This window comes from Lissotriton helveticus, chromosome 5_1 (assembly GCF_964261635.1).
Source record: "Lissotriton helveticus chromosome 5_1, aLisHel1.1, whole genome shotgun sequence".
Taxonomy (NCBI): domain Eukaryota; kingdom Metazoa; phylum Chordata; class Amphibia; order Caudata; family Salamandridae; genus Lissotriton; species Lissotriton helveticus.
This window is the reverse complement of record NC_136065.1, coordinates 715,946,557-715,970,123: the sequence shown is the minus strand read 5'-3', so window position 1 is coordinate 715,970,123 and position 23,567 is coordinate 715,946,557. Positions and strand designations below refer to the sequence as shown.

General features: G+C 42.3%; 1 protein-coding gene across 3 annotated transcripts in view; it reads left to right on the top strand.

Annotated features, from left to right (window-relative positions):
- The window catches only part of PIK3AP1 (phosphoinositide-3-kinase adaptor protein 1), a 1,822,514-nt gene that overhangs the window by 1,289,944 nt on the left and 509,003 nt on the right, over positions 1-23,567 (top strand). For all 3 annotated transcript variants that reach the window (XM_078643124.1, XM_078643125.1, XM_078643123.1), the window contains exon 12: positions 20,002-20,070. In XM_078643124.1, coding sequence (XP_078499250.1) covers positions 20,002-20,070 — 69 coding nt within the window. The remainder of the gene's footprint in view (positions 1-20,001; positions 20,071-23,567) is intronic.

Below are 23,567 nucleotides of genomic sequence, written 5' to 3'. Positions count from 1 at the left end.
GTGGTCCCACTTCTGAAAAAGGCTGGTGCGGACACATCAAACCTCTCCAACTTCAGACCTATCTCTCTGCTGCCTATCTTCTCAAAGATACTGGAGAGGCATGTCAACACGCAGCTTACTCTCTTTATTGAAAATCAGGGCTTTTTACATCCATCTCAGTCCGGTTTTCGGGCTCATCACTCTACCGAGACTGCACTACTAGGGGTAACGGAGAGGCTCCGGCACGGTATCGATCGCGGCGAAACTTCTGCTCTCATCCTTTTGGATTTGAGCGCAGCGTTCGATACCGTGTCTCATTCCATCTTATTAAACTCTCTCCGTTCCCTTGGAATTGCTGGCCCTGCACTTGCTTGGTTTGCCTCCTTTTTAAGTGAGCGCACATTCCAAGTTTTCTCTCAGAAAGCTGCATCTACGATCTGTCCATCGGCGTATGGTGTCCCTCAGGGGTCCATTCTCAGCCCGTTGCTATTTAATATTTACATCAAACCTCTCGCTACCATCGCAGAGGAAGCCGGGCTGACTATTTTTTCATACGCCGATGACACGCAAATCGTTTTTTCCCTCTCCAGTACCGAAGATAGCAGTGTGTCTGGTCTGAAAATTGGTTTGTCACTTGTGGCTGAGTGGATGCAGAGGCATCTCCTCAAGCTTAACGGTGACAAAACTGAGATTATCATCTTGGGGAAGCAGAAGGACCTATGGGGCCCACAACATTGGCCCAGTACTATGGGCCCTACCCCTCAACCAGTCCCGGTGGTACGTAACCTGGGTTTTCTTATAGACGATAGATTGTCTATGAGGCAACAGGCCACCAAGGTAGCGGCCATCTGTTTTACTATCTTAAGGTGGCTCCAAAAAATTCTCTGGATGTTGCCTCATGCCACTAGGAGAACCGTAGTCCAGGCACTCGTAACATCTCGCCTGGACTACGGTAATGTCCTCTATCTTGGTGCAGATGCTGCAACTGTTAAAAAACTACAGGTCGTACAAAATTCATCAGCCCGTCTCCTCTGTAACATTCCGAGGAGGTCTTCGGCTGTACAGGCTCTCCGTGATCTCCATTGGCTTATGATCTCGAGTCGAATTAAATTTAAAGCTCTATGCTATTTCTTTAAAATTAAACAGGGTTCTGCCCCATTGTATCTTCAAAGCTTAGTCCAACCTTATAGGCCCTGTCGTACTTTGAGATCATCGGCCAATTGTGACTAGGTCATCCCCAGATTTAAACTAGTGAAGATGGGTGGAAGATCTTTCTCTCATCTCGGCCCCAAATACTGGAATGCCCTGCCAGTTGCCCTGAAGACCGAGACTAATATGCTCTGTTTTCGGAAAAAATTGAAGACCTTACTCTTTTAAACCATTTTTCGCAGCTTTTGTGCCTAAATTTAGCTGTGTTGTGTCAGTCTTCTTCTTCAGTCTATCCCTTGCGCCGGGAAACCCACTGCGGGTAGCTGTTGCGCATTATAAGTTTTAAATAAATAAATAGTATTCCCTGAAACTAATCCAGTAACACATATGTTTTACTTCTACAAAGAAGATGATCCACCAGAGTAATATATTCTTTTCGAGGATATTAAAATTCCACTCACATACCAGGAGCATGAGCTCTGGTTTAAAGGCACCCTAAAACATTAAATCACATTACCAGGCTCGGTCGACTAGGTAGACTAGGAGCAACTTGGCTGATACTAGCCGGCCATACACCACATCTTGACATTGATGACATGTCAGACGTAGAATTACTCACTCAACTCAAAGAGTTAATCAAAATCTATAAAAATCTATTGGTTAAATATATCATGCAGACTCTCACAGTCCAACCCCCAATAGTTATTCCACAACAAACCTCTCACCAGGGGAATGCACTAAAAATTACACCACAGACTTTACACGCAGTCATAGGTAAGTTACCCGCAAAACGTGAACAAATTCCATTCTGGATAGCTCCAAATATTACTCAAATCCAAGCAGTATTTCCTAATACTAGCCCTCATGAGAAACACAGAATGTAAACAATCTGTTTACCAATGGGGATTACACCACATCTGAAGGACTGCACCACTTGGGGTACAGTCTTTGCTGCAATCTACACTAAAACACATAGTGTTCCGTCTAAGGCGGTAATACCTGACGTCCTGAAACAGATTCAAAACGAATACGGGGCAGAGCCTGCTCTGAATTTAGGCATGACTCTACTGAAAAATTTCAACCCGGTCTCATCAATAACATTGTCTAATATTAAAGGAGAAGCAGCATCAGTGGCATCCACCAGAAATTAAGGGAATTTGATGTAACAAAATAACCATAAGAACTAGCCAGAATAATTGAAAAATCATATGAAGAAATAGGCAGAAACAGTTTGGGTGGGAAACCAGTAAAACCCCAACTGTCCGAAAGTCCTGAAAAGGTCTTTTCTAAAAACGCTCCTGCCACTTCTTAAAAGAAGTGGAAAAATAGCAAACAAACTTCAAAAGAGAAGCGTTCTCATTCCAGAGGTAGGTCCCCTCAAAAGGAGCCCTCTGAAAGGAGGTATAACCTCAGGAATAGAGATAATTTGAGAAAACCTGACAGGTATCAAGATACTGATACACGTTCCTCTTGTACCTTTCCGATATCATCACAGTTATCCGAAAGATGAGGACAGTCAGAAAACAAGGAAGAACACGTGAAGTCCAAAGATGATCAACACGTTCAGAAAAGCAAACCAAAACCTCAATTCACCAAAAATCATGCGGACTCTCAGAGTCCACCCTCCAATAGTTATTCCACAACAAACCTCTCACCAGGTGAATGCACTAAAAATTACACCACAGACTTTACACGCAGTCATGGGTAAGTTACCCGCAAAACGTGAACAAATTCCATTCTGGATAGCTCCAAAAATTACTCAAATCGAAGCAGTATTTCCTAATACTAGCCCTCATGAGAAACACAGAATGTAAACAATCTGTTTACCAATGGGGATTACACCACATCTGAAGGACTGCACCACTTGGGGTACAGTCTTTGCTGCAAACAACACTAAAACACATGGTGTTCCGTCTAAGGCGGTAATACCTGGCGTCCTGAAACAGATTCAAAACGAATACGGGGCAGAGCCTGCTCTGAATTTAGGTATAAAACTACTGAAAAATGTCAACCCGGTCTCATCAATAATATTGTCTAATATTAAAGGAGAAGCAGCATCAGTGGCATCCGCCAGAAATTAAGGGAATTTAATGTAACAAAACAACCATACGAACTAGCGAGAATAATTGAAAAATCATATGAAGAAATAGGCAGAAACAGTTTGGGTGGGAAACCAGTAAAACCCCAACTGTCCGAAAGTCCTGAAAAGGTCTTTTCTAAAAACACTCCTGCCACTTCTTAAAAGAAGTGGCAAAATAGCAAACAAACTTCAAAAGAGAAGCGTTCTCATTCCAGAGGTCGGTCTCCTCAAAAGGAGCCCTCTGAAAGGAGGTATAACCTCAGGAATAGGGATAATTTGAGAAAACCTGACAGGTATCAAGATACTGAAACACATTCCTCTTGTACCTTTCAGATATCATCACAGACATCCAAAAGATGAGGACAGTCAGAAAACAAGGAAGAACGCGTGAAGTCCAAAGACGATCAACACGTTCAGAAAAGTAAATCAAAACCTCAATTCACCAAAAAGAAGGTAGTAGGTCTAAAAATCAGACATGCCGAGGATCTTGAGGACACAACTTAAGAACGGAGAATGGGATCAGACAATGTTGGACAGAGCAGCAGAAGTAACAATAGCTAGCCAGAACCTGAAGGGACTTCTGGAGACAGTGGACTTGAATGAGGACATTCAAGTTGAAACTGCAGATACCAGGGATAGTTCTCCGCATAGGTTATATGAAATAACACTCCGGATGGAGGGAGACATGCAAAGAAAAGTGAAAGCACACTTTTGGGAGCGACTTTCTAAGGGCTATGATATACTTCTAGCAGAACAAGACTGGCCACCAGAGTTTGTCAGGGAGTGCCCACATGGCGAAGACATCATTATGCCAGCCTTCTCTAATCATATTCCAATACATTTGAAATATACGGATGCCAGGAAATGGGCAGTTGCCCTAGCCCCAGCATTATACAAAAATCATTTAGGATGGGATGAGGACTCACCTCACCACAAAATCCAGTTAAAAAATCAACCAACTGCACAAAGGCAGTATCCAGTTAAGCAAGAAGCTAAAAAAACAGGTCAGGGAGATCTTAGATCAACTTGAATACCAAGAGGTGATTGGAACATGCACCTCATCAATGAACAATCCTTTGTTTCCTGTTTCCAAACCACACAATACATATCGTCTAGTTTTGGATTACAGACATTTAAACTCTTGTTGCAAAACATCATTAATGAATAACATTGTGCGTAAAAAAATATAAAACCACATTAGATATTTCTAACAGTTTCTTTTGTTAAAATATTGCACCTGAAAGTAGGTATTTGACTGCTTTCTCAATAATGGGGGCACAGCATCAATTCTGTTGTCTCCCTCAAGGATTGAAGAATAGTCCTGGCTTATTCTCAGCAAGGGTAACAGAGTTACTACAAACTTATGATGACGAGGCATTGTCATATGTCGATGATATCTATTTGACAGACGATGACCTGGATAAACACTTGAACATGGCGAACACCATTATACTGGGCTTCGCTTCTGAAGGGTCCAAATTCAACTTTAAAAAATCTAGAATTGCCCATCTCAACGTCCTTTTTCTAGGATATGAACTATCAAGTGAAGGCAAAAGCCTGGGAGCAAACTTTCTAGAGAATTGTGCGCTGCTCCAACCTCCAAAAACGCTGAAAAACTTACAGTCAATTCTAGGTTTCCTGAATTTTGGAAGAACCTACAATCTAAACATCGCAGAAAGGGTTAAACCTCTCTACGAATTAATCAAACCTGATTTTAAAATAGTAAATTTGACACAAAAACACACAGAAATGTTGCGTTCACTACAAAAAGGCATGTTAACAACCAAACATTTACAAACACGCGTAAACGTATGCAACTTAGTGATCAGAATCATTCCAGGTCAATGCGGATTCATCTACTTAACTTTTAACGAAGGTGAGAAAATACCAATTGCATACAAATCACATTTGTACACACAAGCAGAAACAGTTCAAACCGCTCTAGCAAAAGAAAGAGCTCTAGCACAGGGGAATCGCATAATGGTCGTAACTCCTGTACCTGCCTTAGAGGCAGTGACAAAAACGAGCATTCCAAATGCTAAAGCTTTACATCAGAGATGGATACAATAGGCTCATTCTCTTGCTGCAACTGATGTTGAATAGGTTTTTGATCCTTATTTGAAAACACAAGCATTCCTGCAATACGAACACGTAGGTCCTCTGCCTACTGAAATTCTGCTTCTAGACCAGAATGAATGTATATTTTATACTGACGGATCAGCACAACCCGCTACGGTGGGTAAACAAGCTTATAATGCTGCATGCACGATCGTTAAAGGTCGTATGCGAGATGGCAAATTCAGACCTACGGTCACAAAAACGCAATCTCTAGGAGATTGTACAGCTCAGCGAGTTGAACTACAAGCATACATAATGGCACTTGAAAATACGGATCGCGAATTCCCCACACTCATAATGTGCGATTCCTTCTATTGTGTACAATCATATAATGAATATTTACAGAATTGGCTTCAAAATGGGTTCAAAGGTGCAAAAGGTGGCACAATCAAGCATAAAACGCTTTGGGAACAAGTAGTTCAGTTGCAAAACGGACTAAAAAACACTCACGTGATACACACACTGAGTCATCAATGTGATGGCGTTCACGTTGAAGGGAATTCATTGGCTGATGAAGCCGCGAAGGGGGCTGTGCAATCGGCTTCTGTAGCTGCAATCACTCGTTCAAAAATGAAAATAGACAGTGAAATAATGCTGGCTGTCAATGTGACAAGCAAAGGCAGCGGTGCAGCGTTAACTAAAGGGTTTCCACTCAAATACTCATATATAACTGATACAAACAGTGTTCCGTTTGCTCGAATTCCTGGAGTGGGGGATAGGGTAATTCCAAACATGGAACATAGATTAAGACTAATCCTAGCAGCACATGAAGGGCTCGCCTCTGCTCATGCAGGTGTTTCTGCCACAGTATCATTATTAAAACAGAGGTACTGGTGGCCAGGCATTAGGAAACAGACCCGGAACTATGTTTTGGATTGTGAAATATGTTAAAAGATGAAGGTCTCTACAGTGAAAAGTTCTGCGCAGACGCACCTTTTAATCTCAGATAAACCATTAGCGTGTGTCTACCTGGACCACTGCGGTCCCTTACAAAGGGATGCTAACTATAAGTATATCATGTCACAGTGGATTTGTGTTCTAGGTTCCTTTGGATGTGGCCTCAGCACTCGGCTGACGCTCGAACTGTTAAAAAAGATTTGCGAGTCTTTATCGGCACATATGCAATTGGCACGCTACATTCTGACCAGGGTCCTGCGTTTAGCTCTCAAGCTTACAAAGAAGCCATGGCCAGTTTGGACGTTGCATTTCTGTACTCTTCTCCATTCGATCCTGGGGGAAATTCGGTTGTGGAAAGAAAAAAACGGGACATAAAGCAACCTATAACAGCTAGGGTATTAGGTCCGGGTGATGGGTGGGTCAAACCTCTAATTGGGGTTCAACGTAGTCTTAACAACTTGCCAAGAAGTTCTCAAGGGGGTGTCACTCCATATGAGGTCCTATTTTGGACAAGAATGTTGGTCCCGGACCTTGATTGTCAGACCGCAGTGGTGGAAACTAAGAAATTTGACTGTTTTACAAGACTTAAATGAACTAAGAACCAAACAAAGCAATGTGTTCCTGAAGCCAACCACTACTGGGGAAAAATCAACCGTCCCAGAAAGACCTGTCTGGATCCCAAAGCTTGGAGATCTAGTCAGAGAAAAGATCGCGGACAAGAAGGAACTTGGGCCTTCTTACAGACAGCCAGTACCTGTCCTAGCAATCCACGTAAAAAGAACAGTGACACTACCGCCCCTTGCTGGTGAAAAGGAGAACCGATTTGTGTCCATCGTCCTGATCAAACCACACTATGTGGCCGATACTAAGCAGAAGGCCAAGTGGACTCTGACAATGTAGCAGACGCACTCCTCTAGCTACAATCCAAGAGGTTTAAACTGAGAGACTCATCACCATTGAAGAATCTGCAGTGAGAAAAGAAGGACTAAGCAACAAAGCTATGGAACTTGTACCTCTTGAGACCCAAATAACAGTTCGTCATGAAACACCTGTCTACAGCGAAGTAACACCTTTCTACAATGAAGTAACAAGTGATCAAGTGGTTCCAGCAATTTCAACAAATCTAGATGCAATTCCAACCATTGACAGAACTGCCTCTGGCTATTTCATTGACATTGATATGTTTTCTGAGGATCCCAATGAACCTGAAATGACGCCAGCAAAAAGAACTTTCAAAGAACAAGTAACTGACTTTTTTCATCACCTGAAAAAAACGTATCTGGTTTCACCACGGATTGTGTTGGGAATTATTGTTCTTCTACTTTGGTTAACTCTAGTGATAACTCTGGGTATGCTGAAAAATGGAAGATATGTCAAAATGGATACAGCAAGTAAGAAAGTCAACTTACTCCTCAAGCCACACAAATCATCCCATTGTGAACAAAGAGACCTGTCAGCAGTGAACATCACAGCCGCTCCTATGCCTGATGGTATAGCTTGGGACCAAACAGAATATCAAGACAACAAGGCAGATGACTGGGCTGTTCCTAGGGGGAGAAAGAAAGAAGGAGAAGGTCACTAAGGTATAAGGGCTAGTGCTCAATGGAGGACCACCCCTGGGTATCCAATTTGTTGGATATAATGGCCTCACACACCTTTGCGAGTGTCATGCTTCTTCATAGGCAATGCTCCTCGTCTGGCAGGCGGTGCAATGCCCAACGGGCTCACCTCAAAGAGGGGCTCTTTATCGGAGATCTTTTATCCAACTGCCTATGAGTGAAGTGGGGGTGAGGGGCCAGGACAGAGTAGATAGTGTGGGTGAGGATAAAATGTGGTACAAGGTACCGGAAAACAATTTTATTCTGGTGGTCCTCTACCACAATTAAAATCAAGGGCAGCCGGTGTTCATAGGAACTTTGGTTTCCCAGATTGGACCGGGCTAAAGCGCAAGTGGTGTGGTCAACATGTTTCTCGCTTCTAGTACATTGACTGCGATTCTTCAGGACCTAGTAAAAAACTACAATCTACAAAACATGACCTAATGATTAGTATCAGTGTTAAATACAGCACATAAGTTGTACTACCTCTTTGACCCTGCTCTTGCCTAAAGAGGGGAGACAAAGGAGAACATTACCACAGGTAAGTAACAACATGTGACCCTGTAGTGACCGTGAACACACTGTGAAAAAGTGACATACTAGTGGAGATAGTGACTATTATGTGGTTAAAAACAAGTTAAAAAACTGGTACCAGCAGTATCCATTAAAACTTAATCGCAGACCCAGGGGATCGGAAATACTGTTACTCACCTAAAGGTTAGAGTTATGGGGTGTCAACAGTACCCGGTGGGTCTGACATCAAGGGAGAAGCCATAGGGGTTGAGGCTGAGGAGGGAAGGATAAGGGTGGCTGGTATTAAGATAAGTAGTAACCCTAGATACATGTTTTTCCAGTAGTTAGAGCCCCACTGTTGGCGTTGTATAAGCACTGAAGATCTATACAAAGAGTTCTTCAGTTGGCTAAACACGTTGTACGAATACCTCCACTTCACCATAACGGCGTCTGCATCCAAAAATGCCTTCTATCCATGGATCTCACTGTCAGACTGGAGGGGGGTAAAATCGATACCACCATGTATCGCAAACCAACAGACCGCAACAGTTTGCTCCATTATACCAGCCACCACCCTAAGGCTCTGAGACTGAACCTACCTTTCGGACAATTCCTGCGGGTCAGGCGCAACTGTTCCAACCTGCCAGATTACAAAACTGAGTCCTCCCTACTATCCAGAAACCTGAGGGATAGAGGGTACCCCACCAGAGAGATATCTAGGGCACGCAAACATGCACAAAACAACCATAGGGGTGCCCTCCTTGAATACAATACCCGGACGACAGAGGAGGCAGATTTCCTTACTTGTGTCACCACCTTTTCGCCTGCTTCAAACGAAATCAAAAAGATAATCAAACGACACTGGCAAATTCTGAACACAGGCGACCTTAATCTTACCACACCCAGATTTGCCTTTAAAAGGTCAAGGAATATTAAGGATATTCTGGTGCACACTAGACCAAAGAAGGCTGAGCCACCTAAACAAACCACTCTGTGTGGCAACTACCGCCTGTACGGGGACACTACCAGTGCGGCTCCTTCAGTGTGTGCCCCTTCACCAGCACATACAAAACTATCTTCCTGACGGACACCTTCCGCTGGGAATTACGGGGTCACACGAACTGCAACACTCCCAACTGCATCTACTTATTGAGATGCCCATGCGGTCTCCAATACGTGGGCATGACCTCCCGCCCCGTGAAAATCTGAATCTCTGAACATAGAAGCAACTTCCGTTGCAAGAAAACAAACACTAAGATGTGCAGACACTACTTAGAACAGAACCACATGGCTGACTCATTGTCCTGGCTAGTTCTTGAAACCTCCCCAGACAGATCCAAGCACAATCTTTTCCTGAAGGAACAGAGGTGGATACACCGATTATCCACAGATAGCCGGGGATTAAATGAGGATATTCCATGGAGCGCTCTGTGAACACGTCTCTGCATATACATCCCTTATCTGCCTAGCGACCTATGCCTAGTTCAATGTACTTCCTCTGGTTTGCCCCAATATTTGAGACTATGGTTAATTCATGTGACAATATCTGTCTAACAACACTGAACAAATGCCAGATTAAGAGACCAGACAGAATATGGCTAATTCGCTTACCACTGCACAACGTTGCCACATAGCGATAAAACCCAGGCTATATTTACTTACTTTTTATACACTACCCTCCACTCCATCATGGCCGCCCGATCAACCACCTTAAGCACATGACCTACCGGGGAGTTCTACTTCCTGTTTGGGATTCTTAGACCACACCCGGTTTGCTACTATATGAGGAGAAACACGACCGGCTCTCCACTATCCGGACCCGGTGAGATGGGTAGGCATTACTGGCCCTGACACAAGCAGTAGAAAGTAAGTGTACCATCTATACAACGCCAACAGTGGGGCTCTAACTACTGGAAAAACATGTATCTAGGGTTACTACTTACCTTAATACCAGCCCACCCTTATCCTTCCCTCCTCAGCCTCAACCCCTATGGCTTCTCCCTTGATGTCAGACCCACCGGGTACTGTTGACACCCCATAACTCTAACCTTTAGGTGAGTAACAGTATTTCCGATCCCCTGGGTCTGCGATTAAGTTTTAATGGATACTGCTGCTACCAGTTTTTTAACTTGTTTTTAACCACATACTAGTCACTATCTCCACTAGTATGTCACTTTTTCACAGTGTGTTCACGGTCACTACAGGGTCACATGTTGTTACTTACCTGTGGTAATGTTCTCCTTTGTCTCCCCTCTTTAGGCAAGAGCAGGGTCAAACAGCTGTATTTAACACTGATACTAATCATTAGGTCATGTTTTGTAGATTGTAGTTTTTACTAGGTCCTGAAGAATCTCAGTCAATGTACTAGAAGCGAGAAACATGTTGACCACACCACTTGCACTTTAGCCCCGGTCCAATCTGGGAAACCAAAGTTCCCATGAACACCGGCTGCCCTTGATTTTAATTGTGGTAGAGGGCCACCAGAATAAAATTGTTTTCCGGTACCTTGTACCACATTTTATCCTCACCCGCACCATCTACTCTGTCCTGGCCCCTCACCCCCACTTCACCTATAGGCAGTTGGATAAAAGATCTCCGATAAAGAGCCCCTCTTTGAAGTGAGCCCGTTGGGCATTGCACCGCCTGCCCGACGAGGAGCATTGCCTATGATGAAGCATGACACTCGCATGGGTGTGTGAGGCCATTATATCCAACAAATTGGATACCCAGGGGTGGTCCTCCATTGAGCACTAGCCCTTATACCTTAGTGACCTTCTCCTTCTTTCTTTCTCCCCCTAGGAACAGCCCAGTCATCTGTCTTGTTGTCTTGATATCTGGGGCTACGACTGCGGCCGGCCCTTCCATTCTCTTTTCTTTGAATGGTAATCAAAGCCCTACTGGATCACAGTTGATCCTTGTCCTTCCCTACCCTTTGTTACATACTTACACACCAAACAGAATATGACATTTTTTGCCCGTCGGAGCTGTTGAAGTTTCCACACTTATTCAAGATTTCATTAAGTGACTTTATTACTTCTAGTACCTTTTCAGATAATTGGGACTTCGAGACTGTTAATAATATTATGTCTGATCTAGAGATGTCTGCAGTATTCACAAATCATGAATATTTAGAAGGTTCATCAGACTATGAACAAATGTATTGTTATAACCATTATGGTCAACATTTCTTGCACAAATCTGCAATGCCTAGAAATGTATATATGTACAACCAATGGGAACATTGTCCTATACCTCCAAAGGGTAGCTCAAAAACTTTTGCAAATAAATTTCCATATTTTTCAGGGTTCAATGTATCAAATCCAGAAACATTTTTCTTTAAAAATGTAAACAAAACAGGAATGAAAAGTATGTTACCCAATACAAAACAGATTTAATCTGCAGCCTTTATGCCCAACTGTCTAGACAGGGTTTCGACTTTGGAAAGACAACATTGAGTCAAAAACTGTCTGGGGTACAAAAGATTGGCAAGTGCAGGGGGTAGAAGCTTTGTTTAGAGCATGTATCATCCCTGAGTAAATTATGTTTTTGAATGACACTGTCCCACAAACGTCTTGCATTGGGTTAGCCAAGATCAAGGACATGAACACACCTACCACACCAATACCTGCGTGTAATAGCTCTACATGTTGGAAGTCGACGTACATAATATTTTGCATCACAACAGATCAGATCCAGATTGGAACAAATGGTTGCTCTGGCCCATATTCACAAATACCTGTCAAGATCGATTCCTGAACAAAACTCAAGGTCGGCCGGACCCAAGATATGTTCAAAGACAGCATCCTGGGGTAATAAAAACATACAGTGTAGGGAATCTATGCCTTGATTGGCTACATAAAGCTACACTATAAGATGTAAAACAACACTTATCTTTACTTAAAGATGGCGCAGACCATAGGGAATTCTTGCTAGGACCAAGAAAAATGCATCAAAAACGTTTCGTATATGCCGGTATATATGCTGCATATAACGAAATATGGAAGATTACGCAAGCAGGGACTGCAGAACGAATACGAGAAATTGATCGTATTAATTTAGAGAAATGTCTCTGTAGTTGACAATGGGTTAACGACTCTGTCATACAGGATATATTCATAGGACAGCATAGTATCTTCTGCCATAGACATCATGGAACAAGACTTGGCCCTGTTGTAACATGGTCAGTCTCAGCTACGTTCTATCATGCTATTAGGCTGGATGCTACAAAACTTGCATGCAGGCTATGTGCCTTGGCGGTTAATCAATACTACGTCACTGTTTTCAGAATTCAGTCTCACTGATAAACAGATCAAACTGGCACAAAGGGGAGCAGACTATACTGTAGTGTAGTTCCTATATTCCCAATGGGCTCTGCGCATTGGAATAATATATCCTATAGATTTGACGTGGGACTTATGTCAATAGGTCTCTATCGAATATACTAAACTTAATTGTGTGTGTGCCAGCTAACTCAGAGGTCACTAGAAACTTTCTCGAATACACAAGAAGGGATTAGTTTCTGACAACCGCATAAACATGCCAACTTTGTTTCCCAAGAATAAGAATATATCTTTCAGAGTCGTGGAAACAATAGATAAGTATTTCACTCAGTCAATCGTGCATGCTTCGTTTCTACAGAGTTGCAGAGAAATAGTGAGACAGGCGTTTTAAAAAAAAGGTTTATTGAACAGTCTTCTTTCTCATGCAAGAGAGGTGAACTGCTACAATCGTTAGACAGAATGCAAAGTATAATGCGTACAGCATAAACAGTAATATGAAATAATAATGTAAGAGCATTGTATGGTTTCTAAGCCATATAAAAATACATACATAAATAACAGAGACTAAAATACTCAACTGGTACTTCTAAAATTCACCTACCCCAATGTACCTAACCTAGGTCTAGTACGAGGGAAGAAGTTAGTATGGTCTTTAGCATAGGTTTAGTTTTTGCCAATAATCTACCAAAGGTTTCTCTAGGTTCTTATCAGCTCCATACCTTAGAATGAAGGAGGTCTGGTATCTCTTTCTCGGGACTCGATTTCCCAACACCCCGCCATGGGAGCCGGAAACACTGGAGCTGGATTCTCGGCAGAGAAGGGCAGCTTCCTGATTAGTGCGTCAGCTGGAGAGTCGGCTTCCTTCAGCACTTGCTGCAGCGAGCTGCGTCGGGCAAATAGGTCTTCAAACTGCTCCGAACCACCGTATCTTGCTATAGCAAGTGAAGGTATATTTATACCTTGGAGGTGTTTAGGAATGCCATAGTTTGACGTAAAGTCGGGCATATGAACGTCATGGATGAACCCCTAAGGAATAGTTGTCCATGCATAATAATGAGTTTCTTGGAGAAATCAATATTCAAGCAAGGCGAAGTCCCTTCTGCTTAAGAGTCTGGTTTTCCATGAAATCGCTGTGACGTTCGGTGAACGGATGGATGTAGCCATGCCTGTATTTGGGTTGCATGGGCTATGCCTAAATACGGGCTTGATTTCTGTACCTAAATAAGGGCAATGTAAATTGTACCTATGTAAGGGCATGAATCGGGAAAATGCAATCAGAGCCTAAAACGCCACACAACAATACGGTGCTCAGCATTGAAAATCTGGAAAGATTACCATTTACAGTGGCATAAAAAACAGCTACTGAATGTATTATACATGGAACAATCACTCTGCCTGTTACACTTTTCCATTTTCAGTATTGCCTAAAACACATACCAGCAGGCAAATAGGAAAGGTTGGGTAAAGAATACATCAAGACATCCTGGGATTTACCATACACACACAGATGTTGGATTGGGGGGCATGAAGTGTTTCTTAGCAGTTCAAACTGTGAAAACGCACTAAGCGAGTCTCTCCTTTGTCAGGGTATTAATTTACACGGGGCGTGCGATGGTTCCTCTAACAATTTATCCTGTCACCTGCAAGGTTCACCAGCTGCAGTGATTGATGCAATTTTTGGACAACTTTCAAATGGAAGTTACCTCATGTTGAACGATCACAGCTGCTGTGGCATGTTTCCAGGTATTCCATATCTAGTAACTGTGTCATCCAGGGTCACTTGCTGTATGCAAGTATTGTTTCCATGAACCAAGAAAGCCAGGCAGTCGCCTTTATGGCCTTCACTGAACATCTCTTCTATACAAATTGATACTCTAAGAAGAATGAAAGCCTTTCTTTTGCTAAAAACTGTGCCACTGACCTTGGCCAAAGAAACCTATGATCTACAAGTCGCAAGGACTTCTGCCGAGATACATGACCATACAAACTGCCCTATACATTTCTCAGAAATGTTAGGTCGTATCTTAAACATGTTGGATACGAGCGGTATTGTACATCTATTTAAGATTGTAGGTTCCCGACTGTTAGCACCTTTTCAAGCAGTCCTCGGAATAATTCTAAACTTTGTGTGTTTGGCGCACTGCCCCTCCTTTTGTGACTCATTGCAGGAATACTATTTTTGTTGCTGCTGCTACGACAGGGCAAGCCAAATCACCAACGCCATTCCAAGCACCATAGAGCGAGCTCTATTGGAGATGAAGTGTCGTAAGTGCATCGTTCAAACTCTGGGTTTACCTCGTCTACGAGAATTAAATACCACATGGTTTCTGTCATTCAGACCAATCTGGCAAGATTGCATCTTACCTGTTCTACGCTGCCTGCTTTGTGGTGAGGAATGCGTGCTAGACATCTGTCTAACACTCCCATTAGTCATGCCAACGGATGTTGATACTCTGCTGGACCCCGTAACGGCCCATGCTCTGTGTCGTCTCCAGTGGCTACCAATTCTGATGACAGCATTCATTGAGATCTCACAGACACAAAATACTGATCCTGAGGTACGAGAGGAAATAACAGGCGCGCAGGTAACATCCGATACGAACATTGCTAATGCGACCAATGCGGAAGGCGATGCTTCACATCTATGTGCGGTTAATCTTCTAAACGAGGTAATCCAACTTTCACCTACAATGGTAGATGACTTTTTGTCTGCAGACATAGAAGATTTCATGTTTTCTCCCAGCCCTAATACCGACCTTTCATGTTGGCACACAGTGTTCTGAGAGACTTTGAATTTGACCTTCATTTTTCGAAACAAGGTACTAACTTTGGAACTTTTTCCTATGATACATTTTTTTTCTCCAAATTTGTATGTTTCATTTTTTGGCACAAGTAATCTGCTTATAGTAGAACTATTCATAGAGAACAAGAATTCTTTGAATACTTCCAGAGACAATATATGACCTTGTCCACAAACAAACAGCGTTATGTAATCTGACATGAAATGGTTTCGGACCTTTTTCTCCTGTATCTATGAACCGTTTCATAAATGTATATTTTCATGATTCATTCAATTTGCATTTCAAATGTCAACATATGCTTAGAATGAAACATTGCTTTAATGTGTACAGCACCAATGCAATTTTATGCTTACAACTAGTTTGGATACATTATTTACAATGTGTTTGAAACATGTTTTTAGCGCTTCATGAGTAGATATATTTTAGAGTTGTTTAACATGTTTAGAATTTAGTAACGTCGTACATACGAAAGTGGATTGAGTGTTGTGTATCGATTTAGATTCCGTATGAATTACCCGATTCCTGCCCTTATATAGGTACAATTCACATTGCCCTTATTTAGGCATAGAAATCCAGCCCTTATTTAGGCATAGTCCATGCTACCCAAATACAGGCATGGCTACTTACATCCGTTCATCTACGTCACAACGAGTTTCTGGAAAACCAGACTCTTAAGCTTTTAGGACTTCCTCTTGCTTAAGTATTGATTTCTCCAAGAACTAATTTATTATGCATGAACATCTATTCCCCTGGGGTTCATTCATGACAATCATATGCCCAAATTTTACGTCAATACTGGCATTCCTAAACACCTTCAGGGTATAAATATACCTTCACTTGCTATGGCAAGGCACGGTGCGGTTCGACTACCTACTTGCACGTGGCTCGCCACAACAAGACCCGAAGGAGGCCAAGACGCACTGACCAGACGCTGTCATCCTCTTCGCCGAGAATCCAGCTCCAGTGTTTCTGACTCCCCTTGTGGGGTGTTAGAGAATCGAGTCCTGGGAAAGTGATACCAACCTCTCTCATTCTAAGGTATGGAGCTGATTAGAACTTAGAGAAACTTTTGGCAATTCTTGGCAAAACTAAACTAAACTATAGCTAAAACAGCACCTACTTCTTCCCTCATACTAGACTTAGCTTAGGTAAACTGGGGTAGGATTATTTTAGAAGCACCAGTTGAGTATTTTAGCCTGTGTTATTTATGTATGTATTTTTATATGTCATAGCAACAAACCATGCTATTACAGTATTATTTTATACTACTGTCTACGCTGTACGCATTATACTTCGCATTCTGTCTTACGATTGTAGTAGTTCCTATCTCTTGCATGAGAAATAAGACTGTTCAATAAACCTTTTTTATTGAAAAGCCTGTCTCCCTATTTCTGTGCAACAACTCTGTAGAAACGAAGCATGCACGATTGACTGAGTGAAACGGTTATCTATTGTTTCCATGACTTAGAATATATTGTTCCGACTCTAAGGGAAACAAAGTTGTCATGTTTATGCGGTTGTCAGAAACAAATCCCTTCTTCTTCAAATTTCTAGTGACCTCTGAGTTAGCTGGCACACACACGTAATTAAGTTTAATGTACTCGATAGAGACATACTGACCTCAGACCTATGTCAAAACTGTAGTGTATATTATTCCAATGCGCAGAGCCTATCAGGGATATAGGAACTACACTACACAACAGGAAGAGGTAGATGGTGATGGAAAATTCCTGCACAAGGCTGTGTTGATGTCCTGCAGCACCCAAATGAGCTGGCCCATGTTGGTATTGTGGGTGACCAGTTCCTGGTGTATGTACCTCTGCAGCTGCTTCATCTTCTGGATTTCCGTCAATACCTAGGCCATCACTTCTTTGGAGTCCTAATAGGCTCCCAAGACTTTGTGGATGGAGGCCTGCGTGTGAGTGACCGCTGTGGCCTCACTCAGCGGGCCCATAGTACCCATCACGTGAACCCTACCCCTAGAGGCCTGTGCCCTTGGTGCAGGGTGCACTCTCCCACTCGTTCCTGGTTCCTCTGTGAAAGGGTTGGTTATTGCTACCTCAGAATGCAGGACTGGGTGGCACAAGATGGTGGTGACTGTGCTAGGTACACAGTTTGGGAGCTGGGATTTGCTGAGGTGTTGCAGCAGGCGTTGGAGGTGTTGGGTAGGCACGGTGAGACCTGCGGTTGCCGTCTCCCCGGGCTGACCAGATGTACCAGGACTGTCATCCATGTTCACTTGTCCACGAGTGTTGTCATCACTGAGGACTTCATACGGGGGTGGAGTGGGAGTCTGTTCGGTGATCAAGACCTGTCCAGGTGCTGTGACAGATAGACCTGTTGTGAAATAGAGAACATTGTTATTGGTGGGAGTGTGGTAGCTATATCCAAATGTTCTGTGTCACAGTAAGTAGAGACCTGGGAAAAACAAAATAGGTAGAGATTACTATTGCAATACATTTCCATGGTATTGAACTTGTTAACTAGACATTCCATACATGTGCTAGAATTGAGCTGCTCAATAGATGTGCTGATATGTTTCATTTTGGATAAAGGAATGAACATGACATCTCCCAAACATTTAAGCTAACACAGTAAAGAAGAGGCATGTGTATTTGAACATTCCAAGGCCTAGTTGTCTGCAATACAGGCGATCACACAACTTGGTTGTATATTTAGCATTTTTCATTATGTGAGCAGTGCAGATTCAATGGGTCACCTGCCATTTCTAATCAGCTGACTTAGCTTAATGCCTTACAAATATTTGAGGTACACACTTGGCGTGGTGTGACTCATGCCATCAATAGTTTCAGTTGGGGAGACCAGGTCAACATAAAGCAAAGGAGGCATAAATGTCTCTGAGTAGAGCATTGTATGTAGATTGCTCAGTCAACGAGAAATGCATATCAGTTGTAACAAGTCAGACAAGTGAGAATGGCAAAATCACAATTGCATCTTGTTTTCTGTTACTGAAACAGGACCTCATGGTAGTTGTGGAGATTTCAATCTCTACTTTCCAACACTTGAGAACTGGTTAACTCTATGAGCAGTGAACATCAGTTGTAACATGTCAAAGAAGTGAGAATGGCCGAAATCACGATTTCATTTTGTTTTTTGTTACAGACACAGGGCCACACTCTTGCAAAATGGTTAGTGTAACATACACGTTGTCAAAATGCAGTTGGGCTCGACCATACATTTACATTTTGACACATAGCATGGGTCCTGGGATGATGATTTATTAGTGATACACTTACAGACAGCATTCCAACATGAGGCATGTAATGGAGATTGATACATGTGATCCTATATTCGACAATACACATTGACACTGACAATCAAATATCTCTGATACTTTGAGTATTGCATGTTATGAAAGTAGACAACCCAATAGAAAAAGCTGAGATGAGAGTATACAGAGAATTGACATGTTGTGACAGTTAGTGAGGTGTAACTTACTAAACCCCACTCCCCCAGCTATTCCTGTCAAGCCCTCATAGTGCAGGATGGCCAAGACCTTCTCCTCCTAGAGAAACAGTTGCAATGGGGCGCTGGGAGGACCAAAACAAGTCCTCTGGGCCTCTAAGTGTGGCTAGGAGGCCAGGAAACACTCCTTCCCCCTCAGGTTGTTGCACCTCTTCCTAATTTCCTCCTTTGTGCTCAGGATGGTACCTACAGCATTCACTCTCCTGACTATCCTGTCCCACATTTCCCTTTTCCTACTGAGAGGAATATGTTGGACTTGGACTCCAAACAATTGTGGCTCTACTCTTATGATTTCATTCATCATGGCTGACAACACAACCTCTGAAAAACGTGGATTTGTTTGATGCAACCTAAGTGTAAATTAAAGTGAGTGTCAATGAAAAGAAAAACACCCAGTTATTTTTTAATAAAAGTGCAAAAAAATGTGTGGAGAGTGTTAAATGAGGCAGGGGAAAAAGGGTTGTCTTATCTGAACAAAAAAGGGTGGTGTCTGTCTTGCTGTGCTGTAGTGGAGACGCAAAGAATCATGGTCTGGAATGGGGTGTGTTTTATTTTGTGATTTGCAGGTGTGTCCGCTTGGCCAATGGAATATCAGCTGTGTTAGTTTTTTATCCATCGAATGGCCACTGTTCTGGTGCTTTGCTGAAAGCGTACTGCAACGCCCTACAGCCGTCGAGGAACCACGGGGGGATCACCAGTGCAACTGTGCAATTCGTAAGTGGCTCTTGCGAAGCCGTGGCCCTGACGCGACATAGCACGCACCGCCAACATTGCAGTCCACTGCTCTGTTGGCAGGAACCACTTTGTCGACATTGGATGGCGGTTCAGGCTACATGCATCGTAATACGGCGGGCAATACACCACCAGCCCAGCCATCTTCTTTGGACCGCCGCTGAGGCAGTAAGACCGCAAAACCCGTAATCAGCCCCTATATTTGGCTAGTCGCAATGTACATAGTGAACAGTTTACATTTGCTGCAAGTCCTAGCATGTGGCTGTTAATGTTTATTTCTCAATTGATACAATGATAAGACAAGATTACTATGATCTATGCATATAAGTTTTAAAAAATCTAACGAGCTCATACTTTTTTTTTTATAGTATGCACAGAAAAGTCTGGACAGAAGAGACCAGAGAACATTTATGTTCAAGCTGAAAATTTACAGCAAGGTTTGTTGCCTTAAATATCTGTTTTTTCACTGATTGCTCTAGTTGCAGCTTTGCCAGCAATGCAGATCATTCATGGCACTTGCTTCTCTCAACGAATCCTAATTTATGTTTAACATATTGGAATGTAGAAGGTCAATGACCTACTGTTCTTTTTACTGGGATCATAGAGTTCTTGGCTGAGACACTGGCTATATGGTATGTAAAAATTTATTTTTTGACAGTCTGGTATCATTTCATTTTAAATAAGGATAATTTCCACAGAACATACTGCAGCTTTCATTGGGACTTGGTGTTAAAACCGTGTTATGCTACTTGGTGAAATCACTTAAGGTATGCATTTCCAGTGCGTTTCATATTACTATTGAACAGATAAAAGCCAACTGCTAGCTAGCCTAAAAGGTTTTCATGCACCACCTGTAGATGGAATGAGCTATATATGTATATTCCACTACTTAACACATAAACTGTGAGGAATCCATCGCTGCCACCTGAAGGGCCAGAATATGCACCAGTAGAGGCAGAACGTCAGTAGCAAGCTAAAACCTTCATCGTTTGTTTGAAGTTTATTTTATATTTGACAAGCATTTCGTCTTTGCATGCTTTCTTGTAAACCATAAGTGAAAGTTCAATTAGTGCCTGGTTCGCGCTTACTCTTTCATTTAGGCACCACTATCAAGCCATTTTGTTTTTCTAACCAACTACAAACAGATTGCTTTTGGTCTGTTACTTTTTCCAAAGCAAAAATTGTTATTATAATGTGTTACACTAACATTACTGCAAAATGTGTCCTACCTGTTTGTGTTCCTCTTGTTTTTAAGTGGTTTGAGACAGCTTTAGATATTTACTAGAGGTCAAGCCATCAAGTCTAAAAACTGTTTTCACATATTGGTCTCTTTGGGTCAGCCACTTACAACCATGGCTTTATTCAGATTACTTCTTTCTAAGGACAGTGGTCCCTAGACAAGGATTAATGTGAGTAAACAATAAATACAGACCCAATCAGTACTATATTTTACAGCTGTCCAGCCAGACAGGGTTTTTTTAATAAGCAGTTGCTTAAATATATACAAAATAAAGCAAGAAACAATTAAAGTGGGACCTAAGCCTGTATCCAACTTAATGGGAAGGAAGTACAACATGAAAACAGAAAGGCTCAGGCAGAGTAAATTATTTGTATGGGGCACATTTTGATATGACAAACAAATTATAGTGGAGACACCATTACACAAAATGAGTATTAAATAAAGAAGTGTATGTGGCGCACAACAAGTCGAAGGTGTTTTGATCCTTACAAAAGATGTAGGGTCATCATCACGACATTATCAATGGTATGCTTGTGTACATTTTGCCTGTAATAACTAGGTCCAGGTCAGAGTGACTTGAAGGAGGTTCATTCCAGGCGAAGACCGATTAGAGGTCCGAGCCAAGTAAGAAAGATGCAGAGAGCCGCAGGCGCGGTCTATACAAGTAGAGGCTGGGCAGAGTTGACCTAATTAGAAGGGCTGTAACAGCCTCATTAAGCTACCGGACAGCCCCGGTGTATTTCAGAGGCTGAGAGGTTATTGCCGCATAGCAGCCTAGGAACCAGGGTCCAAAAAGGCCTATTTCAGATGGCTGCCGTGTATCTGGGACGGTAATCCAGTGAGCTGTGAGCTGCGTCTGCGGTCTCAAGTATCAGGGGAATCTGCGATTAGCTGCTGTTACAGGATGTCGTGCCTGTCGGAATCGTGGAGAGGAGTATACCTATCCACTAAGTTGGATACAGGCTTGTGTCCCACTTTAGTTGTTTCTTGCTTTATTTTGTATATATTTAAGCAACTGCATCTTAAAAAAACCCTGTCCGGCTGGACAGCTGTAAAATATAGTACTGATTGGGTCTGTATTTATTGTTTACTCACATTAACCCTTGTCTAGGGACCACTGTCTTTAGCAATAATTGATTACCCAAGGTCTCTGACCAATTGTATTTGGGTTTCCCTTGTCTTTTATAACACTTTATTCAAATTACTACCAGTGGTGGAAAACTCCACAGAAGTATGCACATTTTCCATTGGAAAATGAGTCCAAGTCTGGCATTACTGCCAATGAGCTGCTGGTGTGGCACTGATGGTCTGTGGGACATGGATATACTCAGCCTGTTATTTAAGATTGCCTGGACATGAGCTACATGATGTGCCATCTTAGATGAGGGATTTCCCTAACTCTGCAATGATAAAAATCTGCTGCCGCTGGCAGCATACTCCACTGCAGCACGTGACAGATAAAGTGGGGAGTCTGGCAGTGAAAGATCAGCAGTGGATTTTGGTGCCCTCCTTTTGGTGGACTCCAGCAGATATAATGCCAATAGTTCGTTTCACTGTGCTCCGCACAGAAGGATGCCCCTTATTGACAATACCCCCAGGATGCCATGCGGATATGATGCAGATACCATTTTGGATAAGTTTATTCCCCTAACAATGCTGTAGTCTAGCCTTCCTCCTGAGCTCTATGAATTGGAGCTGTGGTCATGGATGGAGGAGTACACATCATTCCTTTTCTCTAGGCCGGTGAAAATTGAGCTCTGTTGTACCCTAGAAAAGCAAGGAGCCTTTATGCTGCTAGGCAGGCTGGAACTAAACATAATGCAAGTGACGCTAATGAGAAGTGGACATTGAGTGGCGTTGCTAACAATGACCTGTTTCTTGAACTGCTGGTGCCACTGCAGCACAGGACATGAGAAGGGAGAAATGGCGAAAGAAGGAACAAATATATACTAATTTTCACAATAGGTGACAGTAAATTCTCCTATCGGTCTTGTGGCAAAAGTCCACTATTCCATTATTCAAATATTTTCAATGTCATCACCCACACAGGAGGATAAGATTACACATTTCTATTTATTGTAATCCAACCAGAGTGTACTTATCTCATTTCTTTTATATATATATATATATATATATATATATATATATATATATATATATATATATATATATATATATATATATATATACATATTTATATATATATATATATATATATATATCACAAAACAAAATGAAATTCCTCTCAAAGCAGTGATAGGCACTATACACCACTAATTTACACACCTATGTACATACCTATATACAACAAATATATTTGTTATGTACTTGTTATCTTTTCTTCACCCTACAAAACAATACTGCAAGAGTGTCCTCCTATTTAATCTAGGTGGTACACTAGGAGGTAGTCGGACACAAAGGTTCCAAGCCAAAACCTCATAGAACCTTAATCTTCAAATGTGTCCAATGGCGTAACTTTCCCAAATTAATTGAAAACAAAAAGACTCCTCCGTATGGAAAGTGTTGAAGCGGTCGCGTTTCGCCTTCCAACAAGTCAGGCATCTTCAGGACAGGGCGACAAAAAAGGACTCCAATTCCAGGGCGGCCAGCCACCGTAAACTCACAGAACGCCAACTGTTTCTTATATGTATCCGCTCTCCTATTCTCAAAAACAATCTTGGGGTAGTAGATATC